The 19,506-nt window shown below is 42.6% G+C and overlaps 1 protein-coding gene across 1 annotated transcript in view; it reads left to right on the top strand.

Moving 5' to 3' along the window:
- The window catches only part of LOC128369741 (vasoactive intestinal polypeptide receptor 2-like), a 49,576-nt gene extending 31,166 nt beyond the window's left edge, over positions 1–18,410 (top strand). The window contains exons 5-11 of the mRNA XM_053330818.1: positions 3,465–3,615; positions 4,556–4,616; positions 6,031–6,100; positions 10,188–10,279; positions 14,835–14,964; positions 15,097–15,138; positions 18,237–18,410. Coding sequence (XP_053186793.1) covers positions 3,465–3,615; positions 4,556–4,616; positions 6,031–6,100; positions 10,188–10,279; positions 14,835–14,964; positions 15,097–15,138; positions 18,237–18,410 — 720 coding nt within the window. The remainder of the gene's footprint in view (positions 1–3,464; positions 3,616–4,555; positions 4,617–6,030; positions 6,101–10,187; positions 10,280–14,834; positions 14,965–15,096; positions 15,139–18,236) is intronic.
- Positions 18,411–19,506: the final 1,096 nt, after the last annotated feature.

The raw sequence follows: 19,506 nt of genomic DNA on the forward strand, positions 1-19,506 counted from the left end.
TCTGGTGTCTGGTTTAGCATTTAAGGAAACTTCTCTCCTGAATCATCGTCGTGTGTCCCTGACATCTGGACACAAAAACCACAACTGTCACAAAACAAACTTCTTTCATTCATAAAATAATAATCCTCCGCTTTGTGCTTTAGGTGACGTAGCTTGGACACATTCAACCTTGATATACAGAAGTTACAATGGATTCAATAAAATCCAAAGTCACGACAAAAAAGAAAATGAAAGAATAAAATAAGTAAAAATATGTCAAACTATTTCTGCAGCATTGATTTGAATCTACAATATGTTGAAAATAACCATCAGTGTTTCAATGCTTTGCTCTGAATGTGCTATATACTGCAAGTATCTTCAACCTTCAATGTATAATTATGAAGAAATGCTTCATAGCGTTTACGGGTTAACTGACTTTTCGGAGCTACAGAAGATTACAGAGAAGTGTTTGGTACTCAAAAGACAGATTAATGGGACGAGTTTTGAGTTTGGAGAGAGAGAGAGAGAGAGAGAGGGAGAGAGAGAGGGAGAGAGGGAGAGAGGGAGAGAGAGACCTAAACAGGGAAGCCCAGACTTCCCTCTCCCCAGCCACTTCCTCCAGCTCTTCCCGGGGGATCCCGAGGCGTTCCCAGGCCAGCCGAAAGACATAGTCTTTCCAGCGTCCTGGGTCTTCCTCGGGGTCTCCTACCGGTGGGACGGGCCCTGAGCGATATTACGATAACGAAAATCTAAGACGATATCTTGTCTCATATCACGATATTGAGATATTCATGTAAAATGGATAAAGATGATTTTGGCTAGAATATCAGATTCCTTTCACGTAGCTCGACAACTTCTATGACGTAATCTGTGACGTAACATGACATGAAAAAAGTCGAATCCATCCTTTCTTCCTTCCTTCTTTCCCTCCTTCCTCCCCTTCCTTCTTCCTCCCTTCTTTCCTTCTTCCTCCCTTCTTTCCTTCTTTCCTCCTGCCCTCCTACCATGCCTCCTTCCTTCCTTCCTTCCTCTGTTCCTTCCTTATTCCTTCCTCCCTCCCTTCCTTCCCTTCCTTCCCTCCTCCCTTCCTTCCTTCATCCTTCCTCCTCCCTTCCTTCCTTCCTTCCTTCTTCCTTCCTCCCTCCCTCCCTTTCTTCCCTCCTCCCTTTCGTCCTCCCTTTCTTCCTCCTTCTTCCCTTCCTTCCTCCCTTCCTCCCTCCCTCCCTCCTACCTACTACGAAGTCGAAAGTCGGACCCGGTCCTCACCTTTCACCATCACGGGTCAAATATAAATGACCAATAAATCCAACACAGTGAGCATCTTGGGAAAAAAGGCAAAAACATGACCGACGAGAAGCTGATGAAATATTTGGTTTCCAACTTTAAATACTGGACTGTTTTTAAAGTGGAAAAAAAAAAAGAAAAGCAGTGATGTTTGATCTTTCTTTCTTTAGCTCTACTATAACTTCCTCCTCTACTCGCCCTCATTTGCTCACATCTTGAAACATCTGTGTAATAATTGCAGGAATTCTGTCAGGACACTCTGACCTCTTACACTCCTCCGTCTGCTCCCATCTCGTAATGTTGTCATCTGCAAATTAAAGCTTATCCTCCTGCTGAACTCGCTCGTTAACTCCCCTCCGAAAAAAAAAGGGGGGGGGGGGATTAATACTCATATTTTAGGACTAATTAGCATAATTGCCTGATTAACCTACAGAGTCCCTGTTAATCTAGAGGACTGTAACGACACTTCAGTTATTTTCAGCTCTGCGATGACAAAGAACAGGAAGTGAACGAGAGGTTGACACGAGAAAAAGACTTAAAGGTTAATTCCGTGTTAAAATTAAAATGTGTTTGGTGACATTTAATATTTTTTAACATTTACAGGTTAGAAACAAAGACTACGACCTAGATAAGATCTTTAAGCTTTAAGCTCCCCCCCTCCTTCCTTCCTCCCTTCCTTCTCTCTTTCTTTCCTTTCTCTTTCCTCCTTTCCTTCCTTCCTTCCCTCCTTGTTTTCATTCCCTTCTTTCCTCCCTTCCTTCCTTCCTTCTTCCTTCCCTCCTTCCTCTTTTCCTTCCTTTTTTCTCCCTCCTCCCTTCCTTCCTCCCTTCCTTCCTTCCTTCCTTCCTTCCTTCCCTCCTTCCTTCCTCCTTCCTCCATCCCCCTTTCTTCCTTCCTTCTGTCCTTCCTTCCTCCTTTCTTCTCTCTTTCTTCCTTCTTCCCTCCCTTCCTTCCCTCCTCCCTTTCTTCCTCCTTTTCTTCCTCCTTTCCTTCCTTCCTTCCTTCCTTCCTTCCTTCCTTCCTTCCTCCCTTCCTCCCTTCCTCCCTCCCACCTACCTACCTTCTTTCCTTCCTTCCTCCCCTTCCTTCCTTCTTCCTCCCTTCCTTCCTTGACTCGAGGACAACAGGACTCATATTTTAGGAGTAATTAGCATAATTGCCTGATTAACCTACAGAGTCCCTGTTAATCTAGAGGACTGTAATGACACTTCAGTTATTTCCAGCTCTGCAGTGACAAAGAAACAGGAAGTGAACGAGAAGTTGATATGAGGAAAAGACTTAAAGGTTAATTTCACATTTAATATTCAAACATTTACAGGTTAGAAACAAAGACCACGACCTGGTTAAGATCTTTAAGCTTTAACCTTCCTTCCTCCCTCCTTCCTTCCTTCCTTCCTTCCTACCTACCTTCCTTCCTTTCTTCCTTCCTTCTCCTGCCTTCCTTCTTCCTTCCTCCTTCCTTCCTTCCTTCCTTTCTTCCCTCCTTCTTCCTCCTTCCCTCCCTACCTTCCTTCCTTCCTCCTTTCCTTCCTTCCTCCTTCCTTCCTCCCTCCCTTCCTTTTTCCTCTCTCCCTTCTTTTCGTTCTTTCCCCACCCCTACCTTCCTCCCTTCCTTCTTTCCTCCCTCCCTCCTACCTTCCTTCCTTCCTTCCTTCCTTCTTCTCTTTCTTTCCTCACCCCTTCCTTCCTTCTTCCTCCATTCCAACCTTCCTCCCTTCCTTCTTTCCTCCCTCTCTCCTACCTTCCTCCTTTCCTTCCTTCCTCCCTCCTACCTTCCTTCTTTCTCCCTTCATTCCTTCCTCCCTTCCTTCCTTCTTCCTCCCTCCCTTCTTCTTTCTTTCCTCACCCCTTTCTTCTTCCCTTCCTTCCTTCCTTCCTTCCTTCTCCCTTCATTCCTTCTTCCTCCCTTCCTTCCTTCCTCCCTTCCTTCTTTCCTCCCTCCCTCCTACCTTTCTTCATTCCCTCCTTCCTTGCTTCATCCCTCCTTTCCTTCCTTCCTCCCTTCCTTCCTTCTTCCACCGTTCCTTCCTTCCTCCCCTTCCTCCTTCTTCCCTCCCTCCTTTCCTTCCTCCCTTCCTTCTTTCCTTCCTTCCTTCCTCCCCTTCCTTCCTCCCTCCCTTCCTTGACTTGAGGACAACAGGAGGGTTAAGTACTTTTCTAACATGAGCTTCTTTTTCCTCTGTTATCTCTTTGTTTTCCAGGTGGGTTGTAAAGCCAGCCTGGTGTTTTTCCAGTATTTCATCATGGCCAACTTCTTCTGGCTGCTGGTGGAGGGTTTGTACCTCCACACGCTGCTCGTCGTCATCTTCTCCGAGAACAGACACTTTGTCGTTTACATGTTCATCGGCTGGGGTACGAAATCAACCGAATGGCTGCATGTCATGTGACAAATACTTTCTGAATTATCACCGTCACCGTTAGCTTCTTTAGTTTAGACTCATGATTTGATTTCTATTAATGTTTTAGACAAAACTAAAGGAAGGGAGGGAGGAAGGAAGGAAGGAAGGAAGGAAGGAAGGAAAGGAGGAAGGGAGGAAGGAAAGGAAGAAGGGAGGAAGGAAAGGAGGAAGGCCCGCAGAGGGGTGCAATCCGGCCCACTTTCCTTCTTGTGTTCTTTTCCTACCTTCCTTTTATCCTTTCTTTGTTCCTTCCTCCCTTCCTACCTTTTTTCCTTCTGTCCTTCCTCCCTTTCTTCCTTTCGTACTTCTGTCCTACCTTCCGTCTGTCCTTCCTCCCTTTCTTCCTTCCGTCCTTCCTCCCTTTCTTCCTTCCTTCCTGCCTTTCTTCCTTCTGTCCTTCCTTCCATCTGTCCTTCCTCCCTTTCTTCCTTCTATCCTTTCTTCCTTCTGTCCTTCCTTCCATCTGTCCTTCCTTCCTTCTATCCTTTCTTCCTTCTGTCCTTCCTACCTTTCTTCCCTCCTTCCTTTTGCCTGTCTTCCCTTCCTTCCCTTCTTATTTCCTTCCTTTCTTCCTTCCTACCTTTCTTCCTTCTGTCCTTCCTCCCTTTCTTCCTTCTGTCCTTCCTTCCATCTGTCCTTCCTACCTTTCTTCCTTCTGTCCTTCCTACCTCTCTTCCTTCTGTCCTTCCTACCTTTCTTCCCTCCTTCATTTTGCCTGTCTTCCCTTCCTTCCCTTCTTATTTCTTTCCTTTTCTTCCTTCTTTCCCTCCATCTTTTTAATGATCCAACCCACATCAGATCAAATTGGTCTGTATGTGGCCCTTGAATGAAAATGACACCTCTGCTGTCTACTGTAAACTGATCTACTAACTAAGTATCATGTGTGTTTGCAGGAATCCCCACAGTGTTCGTCTTCGCTTGGGTGATGACGAGGATTTATCTGGAGGACACGGGGTGAGTGGTGACAACAACATGATTTATGGTTGTTTCTTTGTCTTTAACGTCCTTCAAAACACATCACATAGATTAAATTGGATCACAAGAGGAGTGTTGCATGCCATGAGTTGATTTCCATATTAATAATAATAATGTGTGATCTCTCTTGCATCAAGTGGACATATATATATTATTCCTGTCTCCTTCACTCTGAGGAACTGTTTATTAGTTTCTCTTTTAATTATGTGAGAGGAGAGCGAGGGAATATCAATGGCAGAGAGAGGTATTGGTTATTTATTCAAGTCCACAATTGACATTTTATTGATTAGATTTCCTGTCAGCAACCATGTGGGAACGCTGCTTAGATCAAAGTATATTAAGACAAATATCCCACATGTCAAAGAGCACCTTATTGGATAATTCAGCTGGTGGGATTAGCATTGAGTAGTCATCATATGAGCGCTATGCTGCTGATCTGCTCGGCTTCTGTTGCACATTATTACAGCTGACACTGCAGCTCATTACGGAGAGTTGCAGTAAGTGGGCGTATTCTTAAAAAAAAAAGAAAAAGAAAAAAAGAAAAGGACTCTCTGAAACAAGTCTCCCAACACCAATTACAGAGCAGCGGTGTGATCGGAGGAGACGGCTCCACTGTGTGAGGAAAACTGTCTCCAGTACGATAATGAAAGTTGGTTCTTAACCTCGGGAATAGTAGTCTGACTAAACAGTCCAATAGCTTCTTCAGGAGCTTTAACCCTCCTGTTGTCCTAGAGTCCTAGGAGGCTGGGAGGAAAGGAGGAAGGACAGAGGAAAGATGGGAGGGAGGAAGGAAAGATGAAGGGAGGAAGGACAGAGGAAAGAAGGAACGAGGGAGGGAGGGAGGAAAGGAGGAAGGAAGGGAGGGAGGGAGGGAGCGAGCGAGGAAAGAAAGACAGAGGGAAGAAGGAAGGGAGGGAGGGAGAGAGGAAAGAAGGACAGAGGAAGGGAGGGAGGGAGGGAGGAAAGAAACAAATCTTAAATTCTCTGTAAATGCCACGCTAGTTAGCTAATTAATGTTAGCCCCACTAGCCGGTTAATAAACATTAACCCGGCTAGCCGGCTAATAAATGTCAACCCTGCTAGTCTGCTAATAAACGTTAGCCCTGCTAGCCGGCTAATAAACTTTAGCCCCGCCCCCAATCTGCTGACGTAATCGGTTCTTGCTTTAGACCAGCAAAGAGTTGGTGCTTGCTCTGGCTCCCGTTCTGAGGCTCGGGGCTGGAACCGGTGCTTAGTCAGGCTCTGGCTCCGAACCAGCACCAGCTCCAGCTTGGTGGAAAAGGGGTATTTGAACGGTTCAATATGTTACCGAGTACCGTTGCGTCCCTAGTACCTACTACACTTTCTTTTTTTTTTTAAATCTGTAATTTTATGGTTTTCGCTCCGTCTTCAGATGCTGGGAGAGAAACGAGAACCCCATCCCCAACTGGGTGATCAACGGACCGATCGGATTGTCCATCATGGTAGGTTGAGCTTCATTACCTCCCGTTTCTCTCTGCAGGTGTTTCCACATGTTTATCAGAAGCTGCGTTAAAAGAAGCTTTCAACTGGAATATGTTATTAAGGATGCAGGAGTCATATTCATTTTTAGAAACAACATAAAGGGGGAAGCAAACATCCGGTCCACCTTTATCGCTCTTTTTTTTTTTAAATCTAAAGGAAAGGAGGGAAGGAGGGAAGGAGGGAGGAAGGAAGGAAAGGAGGGAGGGGGGTAAGAAGGAATGAAGGACAGAGGAAAAAAGGAAGGGAGGGAGGGAGGAAAGAAGGAAGGAAGGAAGGAAGGTAGGTAGGAGGGAGAAAGTAAAAGAGGAAGGAAGGAAAGAAGGACAGAGGAAAGAAGGAAGGAAGGAAGGAGGAAGGAAGGAGGGAGGGAGGGAGGAAGGAAAGAAGGAAGGAAAGAAGAAGGGAGGGAGGAAGGAAGGAAAGAAGGACAGAGGAAAGAAGGAAGGAAGGAAGCAAAGAAGGAGGGAGGGAGGAAGGAAGAAAGGGATATTTTTTTGTTCCTGGTGCTCCACTTTTATTGCATCAGGCTGATATCATGAAATCTGAATGTGTTGAATTACTTAAAAACTGCTTCTAATTATGAGTCAGCATATGAACAGTAAGTATATTTGTTTCCAGCGGAAGTTAGTTGGATTTCACGACCTTTTGGAAACCTTTTAAAGAAATCAACACGCACTCTCTCTCTCTGGCATCCAGTAACAGCGACATAGTGTGTTAGCACCCGTGTCTCATGTTATTAACTTCATAGGATTTCCTGCTGAGTGTATTCCCTCTCTTCTGCTGAGTGAGTCCCACTGTACGCTGTTCCAACCTTTACCCGTCTCAGCAGGTTACTCCTAACAGGCGCTGATATGTGTTATTTAATGGGAGTCAAAGTTTAAAAGAGTACAAATCGGAAAAAAGATTGAAGTTCCAGATGATTTCCTATTAAATTATGAAAGGATAAATTTCTCTACAGTTGGCAGCTAATGTTAGCATCTGACTATTTCTTCTTCTCCCAAAAAGTTAGAGTTGCTTTGCTTGTAAAGCTTTCCAGTCTGGCACATAATTCAGTTTTTGAAATTTTAGACAGATATAGACAAAAAGCAGGTGACTCTTTTCACTTGCAGCCATCAGTTTAATCAGCTGAAATGAAATCCGCTGTTGCTACTTAGCTAACGTTGAATGTTTCAGGTGATGTAAAATATACGAACATAACATCATGCTAAGTCAGACGCAGAATAAATACTAAAACCATGAGTTGGGAACCTGGGGCTTGCAAATAAAGGGATAAGCATAGGCCTAGAGAGGAAGGCTAAAACAACAGTCAAGAACAGTTGTTAACGTTGACGTGTGCGCTCCTTGTAGATAAGATAAATGTCCAAAAGGAGGGAAAAAAAGGAAGAGAAAGTCTGCTACTTTCAGCCTGAGTGGACAGATGAGTTCTTGGAAAGAGCTGGGACTGTGGCCCGTTTGTTATGTAACGACAAAATTGTGTCGATGAAACAATGCAATATTAAACGCCACTCCGACACCCACCATGCATCATTTGCAGCAAAATATCCTGCGGGAGATAGTCGAAGCAAGGCCAAGGGCTTCTGAAAAAGGTTCAGGTCGACCAACATGTATTAAAAAACTGTTGAATAAAATTAACTGTAAGTTAAATATCCAAACTTTTCTTGTAACCGTCTTTATGTGGCTCTACTGAGATTTTAAATAAAAATGGTAAAAGTGGCTCTCCAGGAAAAAAAGGTTCCCGACCCCTGGCTTAAACTAACAGGTCATCTACACTAGGGTTGCAAAGGGGTGGAAAATTTCCAGTAAATTTCCGGAAAGTTTCTGGTAAATTTCCATGGGAAGTTAAGCTGGGGAATTTTGGAAATATTCCAAATTGGAAACTTTCCATGGGAATTATGGGAATTATGGGAATTTATGGCAATTGAGGGTAATTTAGTGGAAAGGTATCATTATTTGATTGATTAATTGGATAAAAAATTTCCACCCCTTCATTAAAAAACAGAACATTATTTTAAGTTGACGATGAAAAAAGGTGCATAAACAATGTCGCTTGATGTCCCTGAGCTGTTGAAGTTATATTAAATTATAAAATTATTAATAATTTAATATAAAAAACAACTAAATGGTAATATTCTTAATGGTTTCACACACAACTCTGAAAAAATACAACAATGTGTCTGTGAAGCTCAAGGCTCAAAAGTCTGGCTTCAAGTTGTGTGCTCTGGGCTCATGAGTGTGGTCCAGAATTATAGAAATCATCTGTGCATGTGATGGAGGAATGCACAGTGCATGTAGGGGGCGTGGCCTCAGTAGCCCTGCAGTAAACAGTGTGCTATGTGAGCATATGATAGCATAGATATTCAACTGTACTGCACGATATCTGGTTGTTTTAGTCAGGATTATGCTAAAATATTATTTTACACAACTATATTTAAGTTCCCTAATAAGAACATACCTTCAGTTTAGTAAATTCCCGGTTTATTCTCGTAAATTCCCGTTAATTCCCATTAATTCCTGTTAATTCCCATGGAAAGTTTCCAAGTTTGAAAATTCCCGGAATTTTGCAACCCTAATCTGCACACCAGTTTATGATTCATAGTGGTGGTGGTTATGGCTAGTTAGCATTAAAATAGCGCACTAACACTTATTATAAGAAACAGACATTATGCCATTTTGTTGTGTAATTGTTAAATATCTGATACGTTACTTGAACAAGCAACACAATACTAAGATTTATATTTGACTGTTTTCTACATTTATTGGGGAAAGTATCTCATGTTAACTAACAAAAGTCCCCAAAAGACCAGAACAGAGCCGCTAATGTCACGTAAACTGTGATAATGGTACACAAGCTGTCACTCAGCCACCGACTCTTTCTTACTTCACTGGTAATGATGACTTGATTATAATAGACCTTGAAAGGTACGTTAGGTTCACTGGCGGGGTATTGTTTAAAAGATTACGATACCAGCACCAATCCAAGCACCCTTAACCCTCCTGTTGTGTTCCAGTCAAAGAAGGGAGGGAGGGAGGAAGGGAGTAAAGGAAAGAAGGCAGGGAGGAAGGAAGGAAGGAAGGAAGGAAGGAAGGAGGAAGAAGGGAGGAAGGAAGGAAGGAAAGGAGGAAGGAGGGATGGAGGGAGGGAAGGAAAGGAGGGAGGGAGGGAGGGAAGGAAGGAAGGAAGTAAGGAAGGAAGGAAGGAAAGGAGGAAGGAAGGAAGGAAGGAAGGAAGGAAAGGAGGAAGGAGGGAAGGAAGGTAGGAAGGAAGGAAGGAAGGTAGGAAGGAAGGAGGGACGGAAGGTAGGCAGGAAGGAAGGACGGAAGGAAGGAAGGAAAGGATGGAGGGAGGGAGGGAGGGAAGGAAGGAAAGGAGGAAAGGAGGAAGGAAGGAAGGAAGGTAGGAAGGAAGGAAGGAAGGAAGGAAGGAAGGAAGGAAAGGAGAGAGGGAGGGGAGGAAGGAAGGAAAGGAGGAAGGAGGCAAGGAAGGTAGGAAGGAAGGAGGGACGGAAGGTAGGCAGGAAGGAAGGAAGGAAGGAAGGAAGGAAGAGTCAAAACAGATGGGTCAATTTGACCCGGGAGCATAACAGGAGGGTTAAAATGATACTGAAACTAACTGAGTACTTCATTAGATTCCCATTACCCAAAAACAGGTTAAACGGGGGCAACAACACATTATGTGCTTTAGGGAATGGTCTTACCTGTGCTGTGGGAATGTAGGACTGAGCAAACATGAAGCCTAATTTAGTGGAAAATCCTTGAGGGGGAACATAAGGATGACACGATTTGATATGGTATGACCGGATAGTTATAATCTGTGGTCGGCACAAGAGCCGCTGTTTCAAACAACTCACAACTTGATTAGTGATGCTTCAGACAAAGCTGAAAAAGGAGGAAATGGTGGGAAAAGTTCTGTTTCTGTGTCTCTTTCTTAACTTTTGATTAATTGCCTTCTGTGAATAGAGAAACGTCTAACAAAGCAAAAAAAAAAACGACTCCTTTTGGGTCTCTGTCAGTCTGCTGAGTTGTTTCTATTTCCTCCCCGTCTCCAAGGTGAACTTCATCCTGTTCATCAGCATCATTCGGATCTTGGTGCAGAAGCTGAGGTGTCCTGACGTGGGCGGCAACGACCAGTCACAATACAGGTATATATCTCACAGGAGTCACAAATGCGATGCTTTCTAAACAGCTTTTTTTTTTTTTTTTTTATGATTCTCATTTCAACACACGCATGCTAAGAAAGTTAAGAGTCGACCAATTCAGTCAACATTCATGTGTCATTAAGCTAAAGCTACACCTGCTCAGTCAGTGTAAGCCGCTGCGGATAAGAGAGTCAGCTAAATGCCTCGAAATAGATCATCCGAGACACTCAGAACCTTTTTTTTTTTTTTTATATCCCGTCCGTGTTTTGCTGTCTGGAGAGATAAGAGTGACGCTTACGTTCATTCAACAAGACAGCGTTTCATGATGCAGCCTTTACAAAAAAAATGCAGGAGAAGGGAGACCTCTATCCCTCGAGGGAGTGGTAGATTTTTGTGTGTGGTTCAGTGTTTGAGTCTTAGCCCCAGTCAGTGTCAGTGTGTTTAATCTGCATGCAGTGTCACCCCTCCAGTAAAATCTGAGCTGTGCTGAGTTGTCAGGTATTCTCAAGTCCTGTGGCCGCAGAGATTCAGAGGCGAGAGGTGATGAAAAGCCTTGAATAAGCCCCGGTTTGTTCCGCTGCTGTATGCTCTGTTAGTGTACGTGAAGATTCAGTGTCAGTGCTGTAAAAAGTTCAATGTTAGATCAGAGCAAAGTCGACACCTGGAGGGCTGCGATACTGCAAAGGGAAGGGATTTGACCGTCTTCTGCAGGGGGGTAACACGATGATATAAGTGGTTTTATTAGTTTCCCACTTAGCTCTTTCAGATAGATTTGGTTTTATTTGCTCAGATGATGAGATATCTACTGCTTCCCTCTATCTGTTCAGATCTCAGGCTTCCAATCACAGAGCTTCTAACGCACCCCCTAACCCTGATAATAAAACATTTATTGTGTTTGGGTTTTGTCTAACCTTAATAATTAATAATAATCCCAGGTTCTCGGGGGGGGGGGGGGGGCTTCAAATGCATTTTGTAAAACTGTCTGCTGCCTGAAGCTGGTTGCTTTTAGTTAGCCTCAAGTTTAAGAAACAGCAAAACAAAAACACTATGTTTAAAGACTGTGTAAAGTGAATTCAGACATTTTCTTCTAAACACATTAAATAGGTTATAAGTGTATTTCTAAAAAAATGTGTAAAAAGCATTTCAACCATTTAGATTTGAATTGTGGAGCTAGGCTTCACAAACTGTGTTTCAAGATTTCTGTGTTCAGGATTTAGTGATTAGCATAAACCCTCCCCTGCTGCTGTAGAGGTATAAATACATTCAGCACACACTACTACTACTACAGTCTACAGTTAGCCAGTTAGCTGAGTTAGCACTACTACTACTACAGTCTACAGTTAGCCAGTTAGCTGCCGACCTAGCAGCCGAGTTAGCCACAGAGCTAGCAGCTGAGCTAGCAGCAGAAAGCTCTCAGATGTAGCATCCATGTTTCTGGTAGAGGTGGTGACTTTGATTGACAGGTGACACTTGGTAGGGGGCAGGGCTTCAACAGACTCGGCGGGGACTCCCACAGCGTTTGGGAGCACAAAAAGGGAAGCTTGACTAAAATATGAGAGTGCAGCATAAAATAATGATTTGTATTAAAATGATTGAATGAACATAGTGTTAAGGATTAAAATTTAAAGTGCTTTAATAGAGCTCAATCATCATAAACACACAAAAAGAGGAACATTTTTTAACCTGGATTTAAAAATGTTTCTTCACCAATCTACACGGTTGCCCATAAAGTTCTCATCTCGTCTCTCGTCTCGTCCTCTTCTGCTTATCCGGGGTCGGGTCGCGGGGGCAGCAGCCCTAAGCAGGGAAGCCCAGACTTCCCAGGCCAGCCGAGAGACATAGTCTCTCCAGTGTGTCCTGGGTCTTCCCCGGGGTCTCCTACCGGTGGGACGTGCCCTGAACACCTCACCAGGGTGGCGTCCGGGAGGCATCCTGATTAGATGCCTGAGCCACCTTATCTGGCTCCTCTCAACGCCCATGAAGTTGGAATACAATATTTTTTTACTTCTTCTCATGAAATGATTGTGACTATGTGATTTATTCTTGATAGATAAAGTGTAAATATTCTCAAAATTGTATCGATCAGTCTCATTGCACCTGGTCAAAAGTGATAAATGATGTGTTTAAATAGAAAATAAACAGAGAAATGTGTCTGAAAACTAAATTATTCCAACTTTATGGGCGACTTTGTATTATAGGGATCAAAATAAACACAGTGCTTGCATGAATCCTAATTTCCTGTCCCCTAGTAGCATCATCAGAAACCATAGTGTGGGTGGGCCTAGTCAGTCCAACACCAATTATAGTTAAAAGGCTCTGAAATGCATATGTTAACCAAAATAAAATAAGCCATTATAACTATACTCACATGGAAACGGCCTCATGATGAACATTAGCAGCATTATAGCCTGACGGATGCAGCAGCAGCAGCGTTAATAAAAGTGTATGTATAAAGGTAAACCAGCACTAGTAATGTTAGAAACTACACCTAGAATGACACCGCGCCCACATTAGACCTCTGACATCATGTGTCGCTATTTTCCTATCACTGGTATCGATCATTACGTTGCATTAGGATTTAAGAACAGTGGTTTTTGCAATGATTGGGTAAATGTTAAAATACCCTGAAAATGGTTTAAACACACACACACACACACACACACACACACACACACACTAGCATAAAATCTAATCTGGACACCCAACAAAAACTTTACCCAAAAAGCAAGAGTATTGAAAAAGGCTAACACAGTCTGGAATAGTAAATTAGAGCACTTAAAGATGAGAGGTGCCACTTTTGATCCGTGTTGTTACTACTACGTAAAAAAGAAACTTGCACATAATGAAAAAAGATGTTTGAGTTGAGAATGATGGCTGAACTTGAGCTGAGTTTTTTTTCTGTTTTGTTTTGCAAAGGTTTTTCTGACTAGCGGCAGTTGAAAAGAAATTGTTTCTTTCTTCCTTCCTTCCTTCCTCCCTGCTACCTTCCTTCTTTCCTCTGTCCTTCCTTCCTTCCTTCCTTCCTTCCTTCCTTCCTTCCGTCCTTCCTCCCTGCTACCTTCCTTCTTTCCTCTGTCCTTCCTTCCTTCCGTCCTTCCTTCTTTCCTTCCTTCTTCTTCCCTTCCATCCTTCCTTCCTTCCTTCCGTCCTTCCTTCCAGCTTTCCATCCTCTTTTCCTTCTTTCTTCCTCCCTTCCGTCTTTCTTCCTTCCTTCCATCCTTCCAGCTTTCCTTCCTTCCTCCCTTCCTCCCTCCCTTTCTTCCTTCCTTCCTTTTGTCTTTCATTCCCTCCTTTCTTTCCTTCCTATCACTTTTGTCTTTCATTCCCTCCTTGTTTCCTTCCTTCCATCGGTCCTTCCTTCCTTTTGTCTTTCATTCCCTCCTGTCCCTCCTATCACTTTCCTTCCTATCACTCTGTCCTTCTTTCCTTCCTTCATCCCTTCCTTCCTCCCTGCTACCTTCCTTCTTTCCTGTGTCCTTCCTTCCTTCTTCTTCCCTTCCATCCATCCACCCACCCATCCTTCCTTCCTTCCTCCTTTCTTTCTTTCTTCCTCCCTTCCATCCTTTCTTCCTTCTTTCCTCCTTCCATCCTTCTATCTTTCCTTCCTTCTTTCCTCTGTGCTTCCTTCCATCCTTCCTTCCTCCCTACTACCTTCCTTCTTTCCTCTGTGCTTCCTTCCATCCTTCCTTCTTTCTTTCCTGCTGTTCAAATTGACCCCGTCTGTTTTGACTGTTCCTTCCTTCCTTCCTTCCTTCCTTCCTTCTTTCCTCTGTCCTTCCTTCCTTCTTTCCTTCCTTCCTTCCTTCCTTCATTCATTCATTCATTCCTTCCATCCTTCCAGCTTTCCTTCCTCCTTTCCTTCTTTATTTCTTCCTCCCTCCCTTCCATCCTTCCTTCCTCCTTTCCTTCTTTCTTCCTCCCTTCCATCCTTCCTTCCTTCTTTCCTTCTTTCTTCCTTCCATCCTTCCTTCTATCTTTCCTTTCTTCCTCTGTCCTCTGTGCTTTCTTCTTTCCTTCCATCCTTCCAGCTTTCCTCCCTTCCTCCTTTCCTTCTTTCTTCCTCCCTTCCATCCATCCATCCATCCTTCCTTCCTTCCTTCCTTCCTCCTTTCCTTCTTTCTTCCTTCCTTCCTTCCTTCCTTGACACAAGGACAACAGGAGGGTTAAGATTGCAAAATGAACAGGCAGACTTTGTCTTTCAGGAAGACAAACAAAGTCCAGACTCCTAGAAGTAAAACTCAAAATGCAAAATACACCACTAGCCTCAAAGTTTAACACAACCTATGTTAGTGTAGGAGTTATTTTTAGAGTTTTATATTAAGCTGCAACTTTAATGGAAAAAGGACCCTTACCTGCAGTTATAACCCTAAACAGAGTTATAATAAAAAAGCCCAACTATCATCTCTGATCACGTGATGTTTCATAATCATCGATGGAAAAGCACGTTTTTTGTGAACTCTGAACTCCAGTGGGGGGAAAAAAAGACCTTTTTTTTTTTCAACATGTTATTCCACATTGCTGCAAATGAATGAATTGTTCATGTCTGTTTGTGTCTCAGGAGGTTGGCCAAATCCACTCTGCTGCTGATCCCTCTGTTTGGGATTCACTACGTGGTCTTCGTCTCTCTCAGTGAATCCATCGCTGAAGCCTACAGAATATTTTTCGACCTGGCTCTCGGATCCTTCCAGGTACCATATTAAACAATTCTCTCCAACCTGCATATCTATTATTACATTAATCATTATTGTCCTTAATGATTTCATGTTGTGAGATGAAGATTTAAATGTTGAATCACTCAATAATTTTTTTTTTTTTTTCAGGGTTTGGTGGTTGCCATCTTGTACTGTTTCCTAAACAGTGAGGTAAGATCTCACAGCATGAAATTACATCATAATGTGTAATATATAGTATTTAGAAATGTGTAAAAATTAATTCAAGACTGAGTGGAATACTTTTAATATACCACTATTTAACCCTCCTGTTGTCCTCAAGTCAAGGAAGGAAGGAAGGGGGGGAGGAAAGGAAGGAAGGAAGGAAGGATGTAGGAAAGAAGGAAGGTGGGAGGGAGGGAGGGAGGAAAAGAGGAAAGAAGTAAGGGAGGAAGGAAGGGGGTAGGAAAGAAAGAGTGAAGGAGGGAGGGAAGAAAAAGGGAGGAAAGAAGGAAGAGAGGAAGGTAGGGGAAGGAAAGAAAGAGTGAAGGAGGGAGGGAGGAAAGAAGGAAGAGAGGAAGGTAGGGGAAGGAAAGAAAGAGTGAAGGAGGGAGGGAGGAAAGAAGGAAGAGAGGAAGGTGGGGGGGTAATAGAAGGAGGGAGGAAGGCAGGATAGAAGGAAGGAAGAGAGGAAGGTAGGGGGGAGGAAAAAGAGTGAAGGAGGGAGGGAGGAAGGAAGGACAGAAGGAAGGAAGAAAGGGGGGTGGAGGAAGGAAAGAAGGAAGGGAGGAATGAGAGGAAGGAAAGAAAGACAGAAGCAGGGAGGGAGGAAGGAAGGAATGGAGGAAAGAAGGAACAGTCAAAACAGAAAAAAACAGGAAGACGACAGGAAGGTTCAATAAAACATCCTCCTTTTTCTTTCAGTATTTCATTTTGGTGGGAGAGAAAAAAATTAATAACCCTTTTTTTTTTTTTTTAAATATGCTCATAAAATTTCTGCACTCAGCTGATAACATGTTTATTTTAAAATACAGTTTAATTTAAGTGTGGTCTTTAGTGGAAACATTTGATAAGCAGTAAATTATTTTGGCAAATTTGTTTAGTTGGAAATGTAATTTGTGTGTCGTAAAAGTTTTTTTTTTTTTTCTCCCATTAAAAGTATTCTTAATTATCCAAACGGCGGTGCCAAATAAGCAGACTGCAACACACTATGGGCAGATATGAAAACTGGCATATGTCTAAAAAATGGACTTTACCCTGCTTGTAATATTTCTGTCACTCCCTGTACTCTGGAAATGTGTCTTTTAAATAGTTAATAACTTTTATTATCCTCATTTGATTAACATAATTAACAGAATGAAACAAACAGTAGAACAGATCAAACAATATGATAAAAAATACTCATTAAACTGGAGAGGAAACCATAGAGTAATAACCATAGACTGTATAGAAGAAATGGACGTAACATCCGTGACGTCACCCATTGGTTTGTGGACTGCTGCTCGGAAGCCAATAGTTTCTAATCTAGGCAGCGCCATCTTGAAAATTTCAGGTGCATGCTGGGAAAAATAAAAACACGGATTCTACTTATATGGGCATGAGGCGGGGCCATGGGCGGAGCGGGTAGGTTGCTATGGTTGCGAGAGCTGGATCTCGAGGACATTGGTCAATCAACCTGTCAATCAGGACGTAGCCACGCCCTAATGCATACCCTGCTTTATCGTCACATATAAAATCAGGGAGGCCAAAATGTCCCAAATGAACATCATACTGCATTGAAGAAGGTTTTAAACTAGCGATTGAGACCATAAACACATTTTGAAAACGTTTACTGAGGTTAGAAATCAAGTGAGAAGTTGGTGAATTCTCCATTGACTTGTATAGAGACGGTCGCCCCCTGGTGGCCTTTTGATAGAATGCAGCTCTAAGTTACTTCCTGGTTGGCCTCATTTCAGAGGACCAGAACTCCCCGCCTGGTAATAACTGAACTCAAGTGCTGACTCGCATCCACTGACTCTCTTGTGCTTGCATTTCCCGTTAGTTACTGCTCGCTCAAACACTGTGTGCAGGTGATGGTGTCCTTTTTAAAGTGTGTGGGTGCAAAGTCCACGAGAAAAACACGAGACAGGACACAAAAAAAAAAATGTCTCGAATTGTTGAAACTGTTTCAAACTCATCGGAAAATGTGCAGCTGTCTCGGGGCTCGATGATCCCGACTGCAAGTTATGTAAGGCGAGACTTTTTATTTGATCTGACCACATTAAGAGTCTCTGTTTTGTTTGTATTTGAGCTCCTTTAGGGAACGCTCTTCTGTTCATCGGCTCTAATTTGGGACTAAAACCATCTGATACTTTGTCTGTCGTCTGTGTACTGAAACATAAACTGCATCAGACACTTTAGGGGGAAAACAGACCAAATTAATGAACTTACTGTGTGTTCAGACTGAATGTGAAGAAAATTGTAGAGGCAACAACACTGCACACAAAGTCAGCGGGAAAAAAAACCTGTTGGATGCAAAATTGAGCAGCAGAAATGAGTCTTAAATTAAAACTTGCACGAAAAATGGGTTTATGTTTGTAGTTTGCTTCATAAATCTAGAAAGAAAAAGGAGAAAGGCTGGAGGGAAAGGAGTTTCTGGTCAGTTCTGAGTTAAGTCATGAACACAGACAGACAACTAGCTGCAGCAGGATCCAGAGTACACAATGGCTGTGTTCGAAACCGCATACTACATACTTCTATACTACATACTACATACTTCTATACCCGAGCTGAAATCATCAGGCTGAAGCTGATTTCATTTTAGTTCTAACTCTGTAAATAAACCACTTTATCCACATTTCTAACCTTTTTAGGAAGAAAGTAAAGTAGCCCTTTAGATCCACAATGTGACGCTAATTTGTCCAAATAACATCTGTTTAAAGTTTTGTTCCTGAGAATTCGGAGTTAGCCGTAGCGAGTAACGCACTTCCTGTCATTTTCACAAAATAAAACATAACGATAGAATCGGTGCTTTTATTTTGAAAACAAGAAGCGAACATACCCTCGCTGGAGTTAACTTGAAACCACCGAGGTGGTGATATGTAACTGGAATAATCTCATGTGATTTATGACTGTTCAGACTTCATAAGAGCCATCTGGCTCCAATATAGATTGGCTAAAAATCTGATTTTGGCTTGCAATGTGAACGCAGCCTTAATGACTTACTTATTTATGAATGAGAAATAGTGTAGGGACTAATTATTGAACACTATATATCAGGGTTAAATAAGTGACTTTTGACATTAAGTGAATTTATTTGTTTATTCTTGCAGGTTCAGGGTGAGCTGAAGAGGAAGTGGCGGAGCATGTGTCTGAACTGCCGTCTGAGCAGAGATCACCACTTAAACAACACGTTCGCCTCCAGGAACGGCTCTGACCACATGGTGCAGTTTCACCGCAGCTCCCGAACCCAGTCCATCCTGCAGTCAGAGACCACCGTGCTGTGAGGACCCTGAGGCATCTTTTGAAAGTTAAAAACAAAAAAAACAACAAATACAGTCTCCAGGTTGACCTGGGTCGAATAGTTTTACTTAATGAATGAAATACCACATGGGGTGGAACCTGCACATTGTTTCAGAGCAGATTTTGGTTTCAGCTTTACGAATTTCATGTGAGCCTTCAAATCGTCCCTTAAGTGAGCCTAAAGCGCGTCTGGTCTGTTGCTATGAGGGTCGCTTGGCAACAGAGAGACGTTTTTTTATGCTCACTGGCCGTTTGAAGCAGAGGAAGTACGGGTCTTATAGGCTAAACTCTGCAACATCTGCAGCTCCACGTGTCACTTTAACCTGGACTGGTGCACAGAGTGATGTATGAAATGTAGATATTTACACATTACATTCGATATTTATAAAGAACTATGTATGTAAAACAGTGCCATTCTTCTCTTGATGGTTTGCCGTAGAGTTAAGCTGATTGATTGTCTCTACAACAAAGGTACAAACTTACTGAACTCAGTGTAAAAAGATATTTAAAAAGAAATATACAGTATGTCTCACTGACTAAAGTGAAATATAAAACAATCAAAAAGCTGTCTGTTGCTCTATAAACAGCAGTTGTGTCACATGGTTGACGTTCAAAAGTTAAAATAGAAAATAAGTAATATTATAAAGTCTAGTATATTAGCGACCAAGGGAAAAGTACACTGGTATTCAAACCTTGTCAATAATGAAGACAAAGGTCAGGTTGATATAATTTGGAAGATTTTTTCTATAATTACTTCCCCAATCTGTCACAGGACTGTTTTTATTTCAGTTTAAAGTGAGATTGACCCTAGATCATCTGAAACTCCCCATTAAAGTCTCTCAGCTCTATCCAAATATAAGTAATATCCAAATAAATACTTAAGACTTAATGCAGACCCAGAAACAGAGAATATAATGGTAAAAATGGATGTATTAGAAGAGGACCAAAAATGGCGCCCATTCAGTTTCTAGCTTCTAGTTTTTCTCAGTCCAGCCCGTTGAATATGCACAGTAGTGTTTCCCCTGCTGGCCCCACCGATAACTTCCTGCTCGGCCCATAGACTTACGGAACGTTAAGTCG

The sequence above is a fragment of the Scomber japonicus genome, chromosome 12, assembly GCF_027409825.1.
Source record: "Scomber japonicus isolate fScoJap1 chromosome 12, fScoJap1.pri, whole genome shotgun sequence".
Taxonomy (NCBI): domain Eukaryota; kingdom Metazoa; phylum Chordata; class Actinopteri; order Scombriformes; family Scombridae; genus Scomber; species Scomber japonicus.